The following is a 16,060-nucleotide window of genomic DNA, read 5'->3' as shown; positions in this document are numbered from 1 at the left end:
CATCCATGTACACAGGACAGGGGGGCCGTACATCCATGTACACTGGACAGGGGGGGGTACATCCATGTACACAGGACAGGGGGGGGGGGGGTACATCCATGTACACAGGACAGGGGGGCCGGTACATCCATGTACACAGGACAGGGGGGGGGGGTACATCCATGTACACAGGACAGGGGGGCCGGTACATCCATGTACACAGGACAGGGGGGCCGGTACATCCATGTACACAGGACAGGGGGGCCGGTACATCCATGTACACAGGACAGGGGGGCGGTACATCCATGTACACAGGACAGGGGGGGGGGGGGGTACATCCATGTACACAGGACAGGGGGGGGGGGCGGTACATCCATGTACACAGGACAGGGGGGGGGGGGCGGTACATCCATGTACACAGGACAGGGGGGGGGGGCGGTACATCCATGTACACAGGACAGGGGGGCGGTACATCCATGTACACAGGACAGGGGGGCGGTACATCCATGTACACAGGACAGGGGGGGGGGGTACATCCATGTACACAGGACAGGGGGGGGGGGTACATCCATGTACACAGGACAGGGGGGGGGGTACATCCATGTACACAGGACAGGGGGGGCGGTACATCCATGTACACAGGACAGGGGGGGCGGTACATCCATGTACACAGGACAGGGGGGGCGGTACATCCATGTACACAGGACAGGGGGGGCGGTACATCCATGTACACAGGACAGGGGGGGCGGTACATCCATGTACACAGGACAGGGGGGGGGGGGATACATCCATGTACACAGGACAGGGGGGGGGGTACATCCATGTACACAGGACAGGGGGGGGCGGTACATCCATGTACACAGGACAGGGGGGGGGGGTACATCCATGTACACAGGACGGGGGGGGCGGTACATCCATGTACACAGGACAGGGGGGGCGGTACATCCATGTACACAGGACAGGGGGGGCGGTACATCCATGTACACAGGACAGGGGGGGCGGTACATCCATGTACACAGGACAGGGGGGGCGGTACATCCATGTACACAGGACAGGGGGGCCGGTACATCCATGTACACAGGACAGGGGGGCCGGTACATCCATGTACACAGGACAGGGGGGCGGTACATCCATGTACACAGGACAGGGGGGGGGGGTACATCCATGTACACAGGACAGGGGGCCGGTACATCCATGTACACAGGACAGGGGGGCCGGTACATCCATGTACACAGGACAGGGGGCCGGTACATCCATGTACACAGGACAGGAGGTGGGGGGTACATCCATGTACACAGGACAGGGGGCCGGTACATCCATGTACACAGGACAGGAGGTGGGGGTACATCCATGTACACAGGACAGGGGGCCGGTACATCCATGTACACAGGACAGGGGGGGGCGGTACATCCATGTACACAGGACAGGGGGGCCGGTACATCCATGTACACAGGACAGGGGGGCCGGTACATCCATGTACACAGGACAGGGGGGCCGGTACATCCATGTACACAGGACAGGGGGGCCGGTACATCCATGTACACAGGACAGGGGGGCCGGTACATCCATGTACACAGGACAGGGGGGGCGGTACATCCATGTACACAGGACAGGGGGGGCGGTACATCCATGTACACAGGACAGGGGGCCGGTACATCCATGTACACAGGACAGGAGGTGGGGGGTACATCCATGTACACAGGACAGGAGGTGGGGGGTACATCCATGTACACAGGACAGGGGGCCGGTACATCCATGTACACAGGACAGGGGGGGCGGTACATCCATGTACACAGGACAGGGGGGGCCGGTACATCCATGTACACAGGACAGGAGGTGGGGGGTACATCCATGTACACAGGACAGGAGGGCCGGTACATCCATGTACACAGGACAGGGGGGCCGGTACATCCATGTACACAGGACAGGGGGCCGGTACATCCATGTACACAGGACAGGGGGGCGGTACATCCATGTACACAGGACAGGGGGGCGGTACATCCATGTACACAGGACAGGGGGGCGGTACATCCATGTACACAGGACAGGGGGGCCGGTACATCCATGTACACAGGACAGGGGGGCGGTACATCCATGTACACAGGACAGGGGGGCCGGTACATCCATGTACACAGGACAGGGGGGGCCGTACATCCATGTACACAGGACAGGGGCGGGGGTACATCCATGTACACAGGACAGGGGCGGGGGTACATCCATGTACACAGGACAGGGGGGCCGGTACATCCATGTACACAGGACAGGGGGGCCGGTACATCCATGTACACAGGACAGGGGGGGGTACATCCATATACACAGGACAGGGGTGCCGGTACATCCATGTACACAGGACAGGGGGCGGTACATCCATGTACACAGGACAGGGGGCGGTACATCCATGTACACAGGACAGGGGGGCCGGGACATCCATGTACACAGGACAGGGGGGGCCGGGACATCCATGTACACAGGACAGGGGGGGCCGGGACATCCATGTACACAGGACAGGGGGGGCCGGGACATCCATGTACACAGGACAGGGGGGCGGTACATCCATGTACACAGGACAGGGGGGCGGTACATCCATGTACACTGGACAGGGGGGCGGTACATCCATGTACACTGGACAGGGGGGCGGTACATCCATGTACACAGGACAGGGGGGCGGTACATCCATGTACACAGGACAGGGGGGCGGTACATCCATGTACACAGGACAGGGGGGGGGGGGCGGTACATCCATGTACACAGGACAGGGGGGGCCGGTACATCCATGTACACAGGACAGGGGGGGCCGGTACATCCATGTACACAGGACAGGGGGGGCGGTACATCCATGTACACAGGACAGGGGGGGGGGGCGGTACATCCATGTACACAGGACAGGGGGGGGGGGGCGGTACATCCATGTACACAGGACAGGGGGGGGGGCGGTACATCCATGTACACAGGACAGGGGGGGGGCGGTACATCCATGTACACAGGACAGGGGGGGGGGGCGGTACATCCATGTACACAGGACAGGGGGGGGGGCGGTACATCCATGTACACAGGACAGGGGGGGGGGGCGGTACATCCATGTACACAGGACAGGGGGGGAGGTACATCCATGTACACAGGACAGGGGGCCGGTACATCCATGTACACAGGACAGGGGGGGGGGGGGGGGCGGTACATCCATGTACACAGGACAGGGGGGCCGGGACATCCATGTACACAGGACAGGGGGGCCGGGACATCCATGTACACAGGACAGGGGGGCGGTACATCCATGTACACAGGACAGGGGGGGAGGTACATCCATGTACACAGGACAGGGGGGGCCGGTACATCCATGTACACAGGACAGGGGGCCGGTACATCCATATACACAGGACGGGGGGGCCGGTACATCCATGTACACAGGACAGGGGGGCGGTACATCCATATACACAGGACGGGGGGGAGGTACATCCATGTACACAGGACATGTATGAGCGGCAGTGTGTAGCCTGTAGCTTGGGATACTTATAGTTTGTATGGTCGGGGGCTCTCAAAGCCCTTGTCTCCCTTCTTCCTGTTCATGGTGACGCCCCCTTGACCCCTGGCCTGTGATCTCGGGCCCTTGTGGCCGCCGGGGGCCCCGGGGTCAGGAGCGGCGGCGATCTGTTGCTATGGTTACTGAGGGATCTCCGGCTCCAGCAGAAATTTCACTCCCGCTCCTAGAGCCACGACCGGCAGCGCTTCCGCTTCCTGCAGAAGTCTCTTCCCGCGAGACCATAGCTCATCACGTGACTGCAGCCCTGCGGCCATTTTTGATTTGGGAAGAATCTTAATCGTAAGTACTGGCACTGCTGGCAAATCTCCTCTCACTCCTGTGTGAATAAAGCTTTGAGCTCCTCTGTCTTTACCTAAACTGAATTGAAAATCCATATCATGTTGAGAGTTTTAACAAGTTTTACCATAGTCAAACACCAAGCCATAGTGAAACACTGACACATACAAATCATAGGATGATCATTTGAGAAAAGTGGCACAAATGCTGGAGATACTATTCACAGTATTTTACCATCTCATACGTTTGTTATAGAGCATTTGGTAACAAGAGAAGATGAAACAAAACAGGTTGTGGTAAGCAAGGCCGAGCAATGTGCATGGAGGAGAGGTAGGGAGGGCGAGGGATGGACAGGAGACACATCTAAGGCCCCTTTCACACTTGCGTTTTTCACGTGCGAGTTCTGCGCAGGATTTTGACGTTCCAAACTCGCAGTGCACTCTGCCCCATGGTTTTCAATGGACTTGTTCCTTTTTTCACGTGCGTCAAAATCGCAGCTCTGCTTTTGCATTTCATGTACGTTTTTCATATGAATTTACATATTCAAGTCTGTGGAGAGGCATCAAAAACGCATTGCACTTGTGAGCATTGCGAGTGCAATGCGATTTAAATGGGTGGGTTGCTAGGTGATGTGAAAAAAGGCAGGCACTGGCATGTGGGTACCAATTACAGAATCATGTGATTTGAAACATGTGCATGAAAAACACAGCAAATACGCAAACAACAAGCGTGGGAAAACCACAAAACCGCTGACCAACAACGTGAGTAAAAGCTTCCGTTTTTCAGGCGTTGCCCTCAAATGTGATCTGCAACACAAGTGTGAAAGAGGCCTAAGAATACAATCTCACTGAGGTATAGAGGCTTCTAGGACAGTCGTGTGTTGTAGCCAATGAGCCCACGTTTTGGGGAAAGTGATGTTTGCTGCACATCTTACTTAGGAGTTACAAGCTGCAGATTTCATGTTCTGTAGTTATCCATCTCACAAAAGCAGTGGGTTCTTCGTATCTCCACAATTGTGGGATCAATGATTTGGCAGCTCCCATTAAAGGGAACCTATCATCAGCTGCACAGCTCCAAACAGCCAATATAAGGTATTTTTGTGGGTTTAAGTGTTCTCTAGGCATGTCCTTATAATGGTCCAAAGCTGCCTTTATCCTAAAAAATTAAGTTATATGCACGGAGAGGAAGCAGTTGGGGGAGGGCGGGATTCGGGGTACAGGAGTCAAGTGCTCACCCACCCTCCAGGACGCCTTATGTAAACCCCCAATGTCTGCCATGTCTACTTTATCTCCGTAACTTAATCTTTTCAAAATCTCACACATGCGCAGTGCACCTGTTGTCTCCCCTCCAGCCCTGCGCAGACCCACAGTGAGACATGCACACTGCGCAACCTGTGATACATTTCGGCAAGCGTCGCACATGAAGTGCGCATTTCTCCCTCAAGGTAAGCATAGGGTAGGAGGGGAGACAACAGTTGCACTGCGCATGCGTGGGATTTCAAACAGGAGCGTTGGAGATCTGCGTTGCAAGGTAGGTATTGTCTGGACAGAGGGAAGGAGGCAGCCTGGAGGGTGGGTGAGCACTTGACTCCTGTAGCCCAAACTCCACCCCCTGCGGGCATTTAACTTTATTTTTCAGTATAGAGGCCTATTTGGTTATACTGTTATAAGGACTCACCTAAAGAACACTTAACAGCCACTATAAGGTATGTTTGCGGGTTTAAGAGCAGTGCAGCATAATGGAGATATGTGATGCAAAGAGTCCCCCTGTGTTATCATGAACACAGTAGGGCACGTTTACTTACCCAGTCCTGTCGCGATCCCCGATCCGGACTGTCTGACGAGGATGAAGTCCATCGTGACTCACTAAGATCGTGCGCCCGATATCCGGCATGTGTAGCTTCCCCGCTCAGGTCCGCCGGAGTTCACCATCTTCTTCCCGGTGCATGCAAGTGCATTGTCTTGCGTCACAATTTGACTTTTAAATCCCGCGCTCAGTCCGCTGGGACTGTGGTATCTTCTTATATTTGTTATCCATGGTCTCCTTCCTTCTAAAATCTAAATAGTAGTTATGCCAATGAGAAGGACTCGAAAGAGTATTTTTCCAGAGCCCCTCCGTGCTGTAGCTTCATAGGCTGTTACACTGTTTCCCTCAGCATTTCCCCTTACTTCTGCATGATTTTATCTCACTGCAGCAGAGAAAGTATCAGCCCATAGTAGGAGATTGTAAGTGCTGCAGCAGTGTGAGGCTACAGCACGGAGGGGCTCTGGCAAAGCACACCCCCAGGTGTCCTTCAGGCTCATTAACATAATTTTATAAGTTGATTTTTGAAGTGAGGGGTCCCACTGTGCTTTTTTTCCTGTGGATTGTGTTCCCTGTGTTGTCCCCCACAAATCCAGAGCTGGTCTCCATGTCATGTGCTAATACAGCAACCAAGACAGCGGGAGACCCACATAGCAGCAAAGGGTCAGCAGGGGGTTAAAGGAGTTTTGTTTCACAAGTTTTCTTGTCTTGCTCTTGGTAAGCCGCTTTCTATGTGAGATGTGCAAGGCTTAAGACTTAGGAGGTTATTGAGGGCGTGGTGAAGCGTTGCGTTTTGAGACGCATTACAACAGCTTAGGAGAGGTGATTTGCTTAGTTACATTACTGTTAACATTTGAGTCTATAAAAGCAATGTAAACGTGATATTAACACATGCATTTTATTAACGTACATGTTATCATTGTGTTTTGTAAACGCAAATGTTAACAGTAATGTAATGAGGCAAATCACCTCTCCTCAGCTGTTGTAATGAGTTTCAAACGCAATGAAAACGCAACACGTGGCTGCAGCCTTATAGATTGTTAAGTTGTTTTATAAAATAATGGTATTTTCTAGAAAATTAGTGGCGCCTGCTTCAGTGCTGCAGCTTCACGGGTTGTTACACTATACCCCTCAATAAGCACTTTCCCCTTCCTCTGCCTGCTGAAATATCACACAGTGGGGAAATACAGCGGCACAGTGTAACAAGCTGTGAATCTGCATCATTGAGGAACTCTAATAAACTTTTTCTTTTCACCCCTTTAAACAGAATATAACCCTACCACAGTATATTACCCTCTCTAAGCCTACTACTAGTAGATGAATTTAAAGGAGTTTAAATCAATCACAATAAACCAGGGACATTACTCATAGATCCAGGCACTGGGACTGTGGTATCTTCTTATATTAGTTATCTATGGTCTCCTTCCTTCTAACATCAACTTTATGGTAATGAGCCTGAAGGGCTCTTGTGGGGCATTTTCAGTGCCTTTCAATACTGTACTTTACAGACTGTTAAAATGAACAAAACAGGTCTCCCCTCCTTACTGCACTTCCTGCTGCTAATTACAGGCGGAGGGGAAGACCTATTCTACTCATTGTAACAGCCTGTTAATCTGCAGCAACGAGGGGTAACACCAACCAGAGCCCTTTTGGCTTATTAGCATCATTATAAAGGTAGATTTTAGAAGGAAGGAGGCCATGGATATACACATAAATATAAGAGGATACCACAGTCACAGTGCCTGGATTTATGAGTAAGTGTCCCTGGTTAGATGGTAGATTTCTAACTTTTAACAAACATTTCTGTTCTGGTTGATGTGTATTAAAGCTAAGGTTAATCTTCATAAGCACAGACAGGACACAGAACTGATGGATCTGATAGAACAATGTATTGGTTCGGCCCATTATCTGCTCCCACACGTATGGAGTTGACACAATAACCATGATATAACAATATACAATAAAATCTTAAATAAAAGGGAACCGGAATATTTTACAATACAACAAGATGAGAATATGTTGCTCTAAGAAAGCGGCCGCCTAGAATTGAACACTTTCACTCCATTTTGCATAGACGATCGTGCATATTTAGTGAGCATGGCGCCGATGGTCTGCTTCTCCCCGCACAGGTCCCTGGAAAATAAAAGGGAGAACTCAGATTAGAACAAATATAATGCTAATAATACACATATACATGTGTGTATTGTGGAGCCCATGTGGCATCCGAGGTGCACAGTGTGGGGTCCACCGCAACAGCCGAGGGGCACAGTGTGGGGTCCACCGCAGCAGCCGAGGGGCACAATGTGGGGTCCACCGCAGCAGCCGAGGGGCACAGTGTGGGGTCCACCGCAGCAGCCGAGGGGCACAGTGTGGGGTCCACCGCAGCAGCCGAGGGGCACAGTGTGGGGTCCACCGCAGCAGCCGAGGGGCACAGTGTGGGGTCCACCGCAGCAGCCGAGGGGCACAGTGTGGGGTCCACCGCAGCAGCCGAGGGGCACAGTGTGGGGTCCACCGCAGCAGCCGAGGGGCACAGTGTGGGGTCCACCGCAGCAGCCGAGGGGCACAGTGTGGGGTCCACCGCAGCAGCCGAGGGGCACAGTGTGGGGTTCTGTAACAGGTTTGCGGGAGCTGCAAATTTTGAGGTTTGCACTGTTGACCTAGAAACTGTCCTGCTCTACTTTCATTGTTATCCTCTATCCTCATAGTAGGGGGGATAATAAACTCATTGACGGGTGTTCGACTGCTGGGACCTACATCACGAGAATGGGGTCCAATTCTCACTAATTGATGAAGTAGCAGGTTGAGCATAAATCCTGCTGGTCCATTCAATGGTCATTGGAGCAATAAAAAAAATTATGGGACAGCCCTGGGGTATTTATGGCACTACCATTCCCAGTCGGAGAGGCCGGAGATACTTGTGCGCTTTGCACGGCAATTTCACGCTATCAATATGGAATGGAGTGGAATGTCCATATGGGGAACCAACAAGAAGAGCAAAACCACTTACTGTATGTACGGTGCAATATCTGCTTCTGTCCACTTCTCTCTCATACCGAATAGTAAGTTGAACCTCTCCTGAGTGTCTTCAGGAAGATCCTCTGTCTTCAGAAGGAAGATGGTCTCGGGGCGGGAGGTGCGGTCCACCAAGGCAAGTCCCTAAAAGAAACAGATGATTATAAAAGGGTAAAATAAGGCTCCATGCACACGTCCGTATGGGGGCATAATTCCCGACTTCATCATCAATCCATCAATTGAGGAGGAGGGGTGAAATGCACCCAGATGGACCACACCCTCCTCAATGCACTTTAGGGTGATGCCACACGTTGCATTTTTGGTCCATTTTTAAGCAAGCGTTTGCAATCCGTTTTGGACCGTTTACCATGAGTTTGGCTGCTTGCAACCTTGTTTATTATTTAATTGGGAAATAATTAGGAAAAAAAACTTTCAAAAAACGGTCAAAACCGGATGCGTTTTTAAACTGACTGAAAGCAACATGCTTAAAAACAGACCAAAAACGCCATGTGTGGCATCACCCTTATTCTATCACACGATTACCCACTCCCAGTGAGGACACAGGACCCCTACCAATCCTGTGGTCTTCCTTATGAGCTATAAGTGTACGGGACTGATATAGACACTTCCTTTGATGTAATGGGCTATATCATGCGGCGGTCCTTATGGTAGAAAAGTGTTGTCCGTAGAACTGCCTCTATAAAGAGACTTCACACGTTAACCAAATGTATCCACCATAATCCATGAACCATAAAATCTTTAGGAAATAATTATGATTATTTATAGAAGATCTACAGTATAATCCACATCCGTATTAAAGGGAAAGATGTCCCTGCATAATACAGTAATAAGACTCCATAGAGACGCACCTTGAGCTGATCCAGCCTGGCCGTCATACCCTCAGGAACGCTCTGCTGCCAAACTTCCTGAAACTCGGACAAGTTAAACTTCACAGCGTTCTGTAGGAGCATCTGGGCGGTGGCTCTGCAGATCTTATCCTCATCCAAAGAAAAGAACACCTCTTCTGAATATAGGAAAATAGACACAAAATCAGACTTAAATACTGTAATAATTAATATTTTGCTAAAGATGAGGAGTTACTAATAAACCAGATGTAGGGTAAAATCTCATTCTAGTTAAAGGGTTAGTCACATAAATATTGTTTGTGTAATGATGTTATTTGTCTGGATCAATTCCTCATGTTTTCCAGATCTCTTCTTACTATAGAATTCTGTAGGAAGCTTCAGTTTGCTTCCAGTGGCTATAAACTTGTCCATAGTCATGTGATGTCAAACAGATGCAAGGCTCATTATAACACACATCTCTGATTACTCTCCATGATATAACGAGTTGTGCACCTGTGTGACATGTGAGCAGGGACAGATTTCTAGACACAGGATGTAAACAATGAAGCTTCCTATACAATGACAGCAAGCAGAGACCTAGAAACAATTTAAAATAAAACCTACACCAATCTTTACACAGTGTTTTATTCATATTTGTTTTGGTGTGGCTCCATAAGTATATTTTGGTCTTTTTGAAGATCGCATGGCCAGGGATATAACGGGCCGCGCACCTGTGTGACATCACATGGCCGGGGATATAACGAGCCGCGCACCTGTGCGACATCACACGGCCAGGGATATAACGAGCCGCGCACCTGTGTGGCATCACATGGCCGGGGATATAACGAGCCGTGCACCTGTATGACATCACATGACCAGGGATATAATGAGCTGTGCACCTGTGTGACATCACATGGCCGGGGATATAACGAGCCGCGCACCTGTGTGACATCACATGGCCGGGGATATAACGAGCCGCGCACCTGTGTGACATCACATGGCCGGGGATATCACGAGCCGCGCACCTGTGTGACATCACATGACCAGGGATATAACGAGCCGCGCACCTGTGTGACATCACATGACCAGGGATATAACGAGCCACGCACCTGTGTGACATCACATGACCAGGGATATAACGAGCCACGCACCTGTGTGACATCACATGGCCGGGGATATAACGAGCCGCGCACCTGTGTGACATCACATGGCCGGGGATATAACGAGCCGCGCACCTGTGTGACATCACATGACCAGGGATATAACGAGCCGTGCACCTGTGTGACATCACATGGCCGGGGATATAACGAGCCGCGCACCTGTGTGACATCACATGGCCGGGGATATAACGAGCCGCGCACCTGTGTGACATCACATGGCCGGGGATATAACGAGCCGCGCACCTGTGTGACATCACATGACCGGGGATATAACGAGCCGCGCCCCTGTGTGACATCACATGACCAGGGACAGATTTCTAGCTACAGGATATAAAACAATGAAGATCCAGAAAACCATTAGGAATTAATACAGAAAGTTTACTGGAGACTTTTCATTATACAAACAATTTATTTGCTGAAACTAGACAACCCCTTTTATGGCTTAGAATCAACCATGGTATTGCTCTGTCTTCCAAAAGGATAATACAGTCCTGCACCTTTCCACAAAATTCTCTCAGCACTTCGGACAACCACATAGAGGGCTATTTGGGTCCATAAGAACCTGTGGATGGTTTAGTGTCCCTTACATTCAAATAGAAAATCTAAGCAGAAGGGGCAGTTTGATTCATAAAGGTGCACGTTGTGTTGAATATCTGAGAACAGTAAACCCAACAATGCTGCTTCACCTCAAAACAAGCAATAAACTTATAATACATTCTGACACTCACCTTCTTCTGTAAACCTCTTCCCAAAACAGTCTAAGCAGTGCTCGATCATCGCCCTTGGAGGGGAAGAGAAGGGATTGGATTACACAGAACAGGGACATATATTACAACCCTAGAGTAGATTCATTTTGATATTATACAACAGATATGAGTAGCTTAAAAATCAATAGAGTCTCTAGAGACTGGTTAAGGGGCCAAAATTCTACATTTCACGAATGTACACTTATCAGGCCTTTAGTGTATACAGTGCACCTTTATCTATCCTGTATTTACTCCCTAACCATGTCCGAGTCTACCCCTTTAAATCCCTTACTCTGGCTCAAGTGGTCGCAGCTCTTCTAGACACACTCTCAGGGGAACTCTGCCGAAAGACCACGACTCTGCATCCATTAACTGTGTAATGTGATTCACAAGCTTCATTTCATAATCAAAGTCCAGAAGTCTCCAACAGCCTGGAATAAAAGATAAAGAATTAAAGAACAGCAGCTAAGGAATTAAAGGGGTCAAATAGTAAGATCTCTGATCATTATGAGGAAAGGGAACATTACCTTTAATGCTGCAGGCATGTAGGACTTTCAGGTGCTCCATTAGTTCTTCATGGCTCGCTTGGATCTGGTTTAATAGGTCGTCTGTCGTGTACTGGAACCATAGAAAGGGGAACCGCACTAGTTAACGGGGTGTGAATATATAGCATGAACATCTCACCGGTAAGATACTTAGAAACTTCTTACAATCCAAAATCAGTAACAGGTCATAACAGTTTCAAGGAGAAATACAGCTAAATAATGGTTACCAGAGCACATCAATACCTAGCTGTTCCAGCCAAAGAAGGGAATAGGGCCCCCATTCTTCTAATTGGTGGGGGTCCCAGGCGCTGGACCCCAACTGATCACATGGTTCAAGAAGTGAGCTGAACTTTATTTTAACAGTCCTCTTTCCTTTCATCCATTTATCCATATAGGGTAAGTGTCTGTTGTATTACACAGCAGACACCCGCTGCTATACTGCAATACAGTTGTACAGGCAGTGCCTGAGTTGTGTACAGGATAGGTTCTTTAGGTTAGTACTTAAGTTGAATTTGTTTGTAACTCGAAATTGGTATATTTTATAATTGTAGCTCCAGTCAAAATTTTTTTTTGACCCAGTGACAATTGGATTTCCAAAATTTACTTTAGTAAGCAGGTCCTCTTTAAAGTACCCCCCGGGGGCCTGATAAAATAGTAAAAGAAAAAAAAAAATAGTACAAAAAAATCTTTTGTAACATTATAATATTCTTTATGACAAAGAAGGGAAATATCAGGTATCAGCACATTTTATGCGGTGACCCCCATAACAGAGAGAAAAAAATATCCAAATATCCAACTTACTGCTTCTCAAAGGAATATAACATTTTAATAAAAAGTGGTCAAAAGGTAGTACAGTCCCCAAGATGGTATCAGTGAGAACATCCACCCACCCCTTACACAGCTCTGTAAGGAATACATTTGGTATCTCCATGATAATACTGCTATATTGCTAATTTCACCACATTATTGGAATTATTTTTTCCAGCTTCCCGGTACATTGAATGGTGCCACAAGAAAGAACAAATGGTTATACATAAAACAAGCCCTCATAATCTGATAAATAAAAAAGTTATGGCCCTAGGGAGGAACGGGAAAGGGCATCGGAAACAAGGGGTGGATAAATATAACAATAGTGATCGAAGCCAAACGAATATGGTAGGAAGCTATAGAACCTCCATTACTGCCAGGCACCATTGTATGGTACTTACCAAGGAGGCACTTGTATCCTTCTCGTTCTCTGGTCCTTCATATGGATTTTCTAGCAAGAGCTTCTTTAACCTCTTCAGTTTTGGTCTGCACCTCCTCAACTCCCAGTAATGATTAGAGAATCCTGCAATCTACAAGATATCATATCCAGCCTTCATAAGAAATCAAAGCACAAGACAGAAAACTGATGTAAAAGGAATAATACAGGGCCATGTAACAGATTATAATCCAATCTTGTAGTCTGCTCAAACTATACAGACACAACACTATGTCAGGTACAGCATCAGTCACATATAGACTATGTACCCAAACACTGCAGCCTCACCTCACAGGACGCAATGCTCAGGGGCAGCTGATCCGAGGGCAGGAGGTCCGATGTTTTACCATCTGGGATAAACAGCAATAAATTGGAAGTATCTGCAATTTTCAGGTCATAGGTTTTGTTCTGACTGCACAGGACGGCGTGATCCCCTTCGTCACCTCGAATCACAAGGCTAGAAGGGAGGAGAAAAAGTGCATAATAAGTGGTTACAAGATGGTTAAGCAGAAACTATAAAATTAGCATTATTTTCAAAAATTACACTGCTGCAGTTTTAGCAAAAGTTTATGTAAAGGGAGAGATGTGTAATCAGACCTTTGTGTGTGTTATTAGTAGCACCAAGACTGTGTAATATGGGTTTATATTACAGAATAGTGGCTACTGGAGGTGTATCCTCATACAGCTGTGCTCTGTGCTCTCTGCAGCCAGTGCAAGGCATCGTCATTGGAGACATGTGCAATCAGACCTTTGTGTATGTTGTTATCACAGCAGGACTGTGATATATGGATTTATAGTCCAAGATTGCTGCTTCTCCAAGTAGACTGGTGGGGTGGCCTCACACTGTTGTGCTCTTAGCACTGAACTGCAGATAGTGTGGGGTATCGTCCTCAGAAATCTGTGTAATCATACCTTTATGTATGTTGTCAGTAGTAGCAGAAATATGTGAAATATGGATTTATATTCCAGGACAATAGCTTCTCCAAGTGCACTTGAGGCGTATCCTCAGGGCGCGTTCACGCGTTCCGCTATCGTCGCGTTCATAACGCGCCGCTAGCGCACAGTGGGCGGGGCTCGGGCCGATCGCATATGCGTTTCCCGGGAAACGCATGCGATTAATAACCCGATCGCATGCGTTTCTCTGGAAACGCATATGCGATCGCCCCAAACTCCGCCCCCTGTGCGCTAGCGTCGCGTTATGAACGCGGCGCTAGCGGAACGTGTGAACAGCTGTTCACACAGCTGTGTTCTTGGTAGTCTGCACTAAACTACAACCAGTGTTCAGTATAGACTGTGAAGAGATATGTAATTATACCAGTGTGTATTGTTAGTAGCAGTAGAAATGTAAAAAAAATTATTTTTTAATTCGGGTTTGTAGCTTCTCCAAGTGCACTGTGAATGTCTGAATGTCCAAGTGAACGACTGTTGTAGCATTAAATAAAAAGCATGTTGCAGCTGTGGAGTATATCAATACAGAGGGCAAAGAGCACAGCAGTGTGAGGACAAGCTACAATCCTAAACTATCAATCCACATGTTAAGAATAATTTTTTATGTAAGCACCACAAATCGTAATATGGCTCCTCTCACCTTGCTCCAGTCTCAATCTCCTTACAGAGAGTGTCATCCAGCTCCATCAGAGTGTATTCCCCCGAGGTGAACGACTTGCTGAATGTCAGACACTGCACCGTACTGCGGAGATCGTCCACGTTCAGTTTGGCGGTCTGCAGCGTGGCCTCCACTTCTTCTCGCGAGCGACTCATGATAAAAGTTAACTCTGGACTTCTGGGAATTTTTAGAATAAGCCCGGCTGCAACATACAATACAATTTAATATTACAATATTAACTTGACTCTGCAAGTGAGGAAAAACTGGATTGTGGATATTAAAGTTAGCTACGTTTTAGTCGGTGACTTGATCATGACTTCAATAATCTATAACTTTGTAACACATACCGCTTTGATTCTGTTTAGAAGCGCAATGAAAGCGCACGGGGACGTGTCAAGGCCCAATCAATAACCAGCACTTAGTGGCTTGTATTGTTTAAATGCAAGACAGCAGGTGCTGGTTACCGATCGCATGTGTTTCAACAGAAATGCATATGTGATCGGGCTGAGGACCGACCCGTGTGCACTAGCGTTGTGCTAGGAAACCCAACAACTAGCGCTACGTGTGACTGCATCCTTACTCAAATAAAATGACCCTAACCCAAATGCAACTAAAACTAAAGCCATAACAATTAGAAATAGTTATACCACGGTCTTGGGTCCCATTCACACCTGCTGGATTGCAATAGTGGTTTATTGAGTCATAGTACAAAAAAAATGTGCCTGTAGTCTCACATAATGTGTAAAAAGCAATAACTGACATGAATAAACCCCCAAAATCAGAATGTTACACTCAAATCTACAAGCTATTTCAAGCTTTATGTATAAAGATATCTAGAGACAAAACACTTCATTTGTTTTCTAGTAACAACCAATCATGTGACCGCTTTCATATTAGGTAGAGCCGGTTAGAAAAGAGAGACGTGATTTGATTGGTTACTTTGGTCAATGGCGGCTCCTGCGCTATGGCAGATCGCGTAGGGACGGGATAGAAACAGAAAACAACACTACGGGACCATACACACCGGACGCTACTGCAGTGACGTCTCCTCCGGTTTTCGGCTTAGTCGGAAGTACACTTACTACGCAATCAGCCGGTTCTATTTTCCCGCTAAAGTGACGAGATGCTCCGCCCTGGTACTAGAGCGATAGTAGTGTGTTATGCGGATGTCTTGTGAATAGGCGCCATTTTCTTGAAGGCTCTTTCACTTTTCTTGCTAATTTCTTCCCTGTATCAAACAATAATTATCGCCAGTGTATTTGTATATTGATAAGGGAATTTATATTTTGTGCCCCCCTATTACGTGT

At 48.2% G+C, this 16,060-nt stretch overlaps 3 protein-coding genes across 9 annotated transcripts in view; 1 reads left to right on the top strand and 2 right to left on the bottom strand.

The window, feature by feature from the left end:
• The window catches only part of TAF2 (TATA-box binding protein associated factor 2), a 62,832-nt gene extending 59,093 nt beyond the window's left edge, over positions 1 to 3,739 (bottom strand). The window contains exon 1 of one of the 2 annotated variants that reach the window (XM_072151264.1): positions 3,491 to 3,739. In XM_072151264.1, the coding sequence (XP_072007365.1) occupies positions 3,491 to 3,543 (53 nt within the window). In that variant the 5' untranslated portion in view covers positions 3,544 to 3,739. The remainder of the gene's footprint in view (positions 1 to 3,490) is intronic. The other variant, XM_072151262.1, reaches the window with a different exon arrangement.
• A 3,724-nt stretch (positions 3,740 to 7,463) lies between these two features.
• Positions 7,464 to 15,935, bottom strand: DSCC1 (DNA replication and sister chromatid cohesion 1). 6 transcript variants are annotated; one of them, XM_072151255.1, is made up of 10 exons: positions 15,778 to 15,935; positions 14,736 to 14,955; positions 13,436 to 13,604; positions 13,113 to 13,241; positions 11,887 to 11,977; positions 11,652 to 11,790; positions 11,342 to 11,394; positions 9,478 to 9,632; positions 8,604 to 8,752; positions 7,464 to 7,729 (listed from the first exon to the last, which is right to left on the bottom strand). In XM_072151255.1, exons 2-10 carry the CDS (start codon positions 14,906 to 14,908, stop codon positions 7,621 to 7,623), a joined length of 1,167 nt encoding a protein of 388 aa, XP_072007356.1. In that variant the 5' UTR covers positions 14,909 to 14,955; positions 15,778 to 15,935; the 3' UTR covers positions 7,464 to 7,620. The 6 variants fall into 6 exon arrangements, with proteins under 6 accessions (XP_072007356.1, XP_072007358.1, XP_072007359.1 ...); XM_072151257.1 differs by having other exon boundaries at positions 15,836 to 15,855; XM_072151258.1 differs by lacking the exon at positions 15,778 to 15,935 and adding an exon at positions 15,693 to 15,711.
• The window catches only part of DEPTOR (DEP domain containing MTOR interacting protein), a 67,472-nt gene continuing 67,179 nt past the window's right edge, over positions 15,768 to 16,060 (top strand). Inside the window, exon 1 of the mRNA XM_072151260.1 lies at positions 15,768 to 15,889. Coding sequence (XP_072007361.1) covers positions 15,877 to 15,889 — 13 coding nt within the window. The 5' untranslated portion in view covers positions 15,768 to 15,876. The remainder of the gene's footprint in view (positions 15,890 to 16,060) is intronic.

The sequence above is a fragment of the Engystomops pustulosus genome, chromosome 5, assembly GCF_040894005.1.
Source record: "Engystomops pustulosus chromosome 5, aEngPut4.maternal, whole genome shotgun sequence".
Lineage (NCBI taxonomy): Eukaryota > Metazoa > Chordata > Amphibia > Anura > Leptodactylidae > Engystomops > Engystomops pustulosus.
The sequence above is the reverse complement of the archived record's forward strand: the minus strand, read 5'-3'. Positions and strand labels throughout refer to the sequence as shown.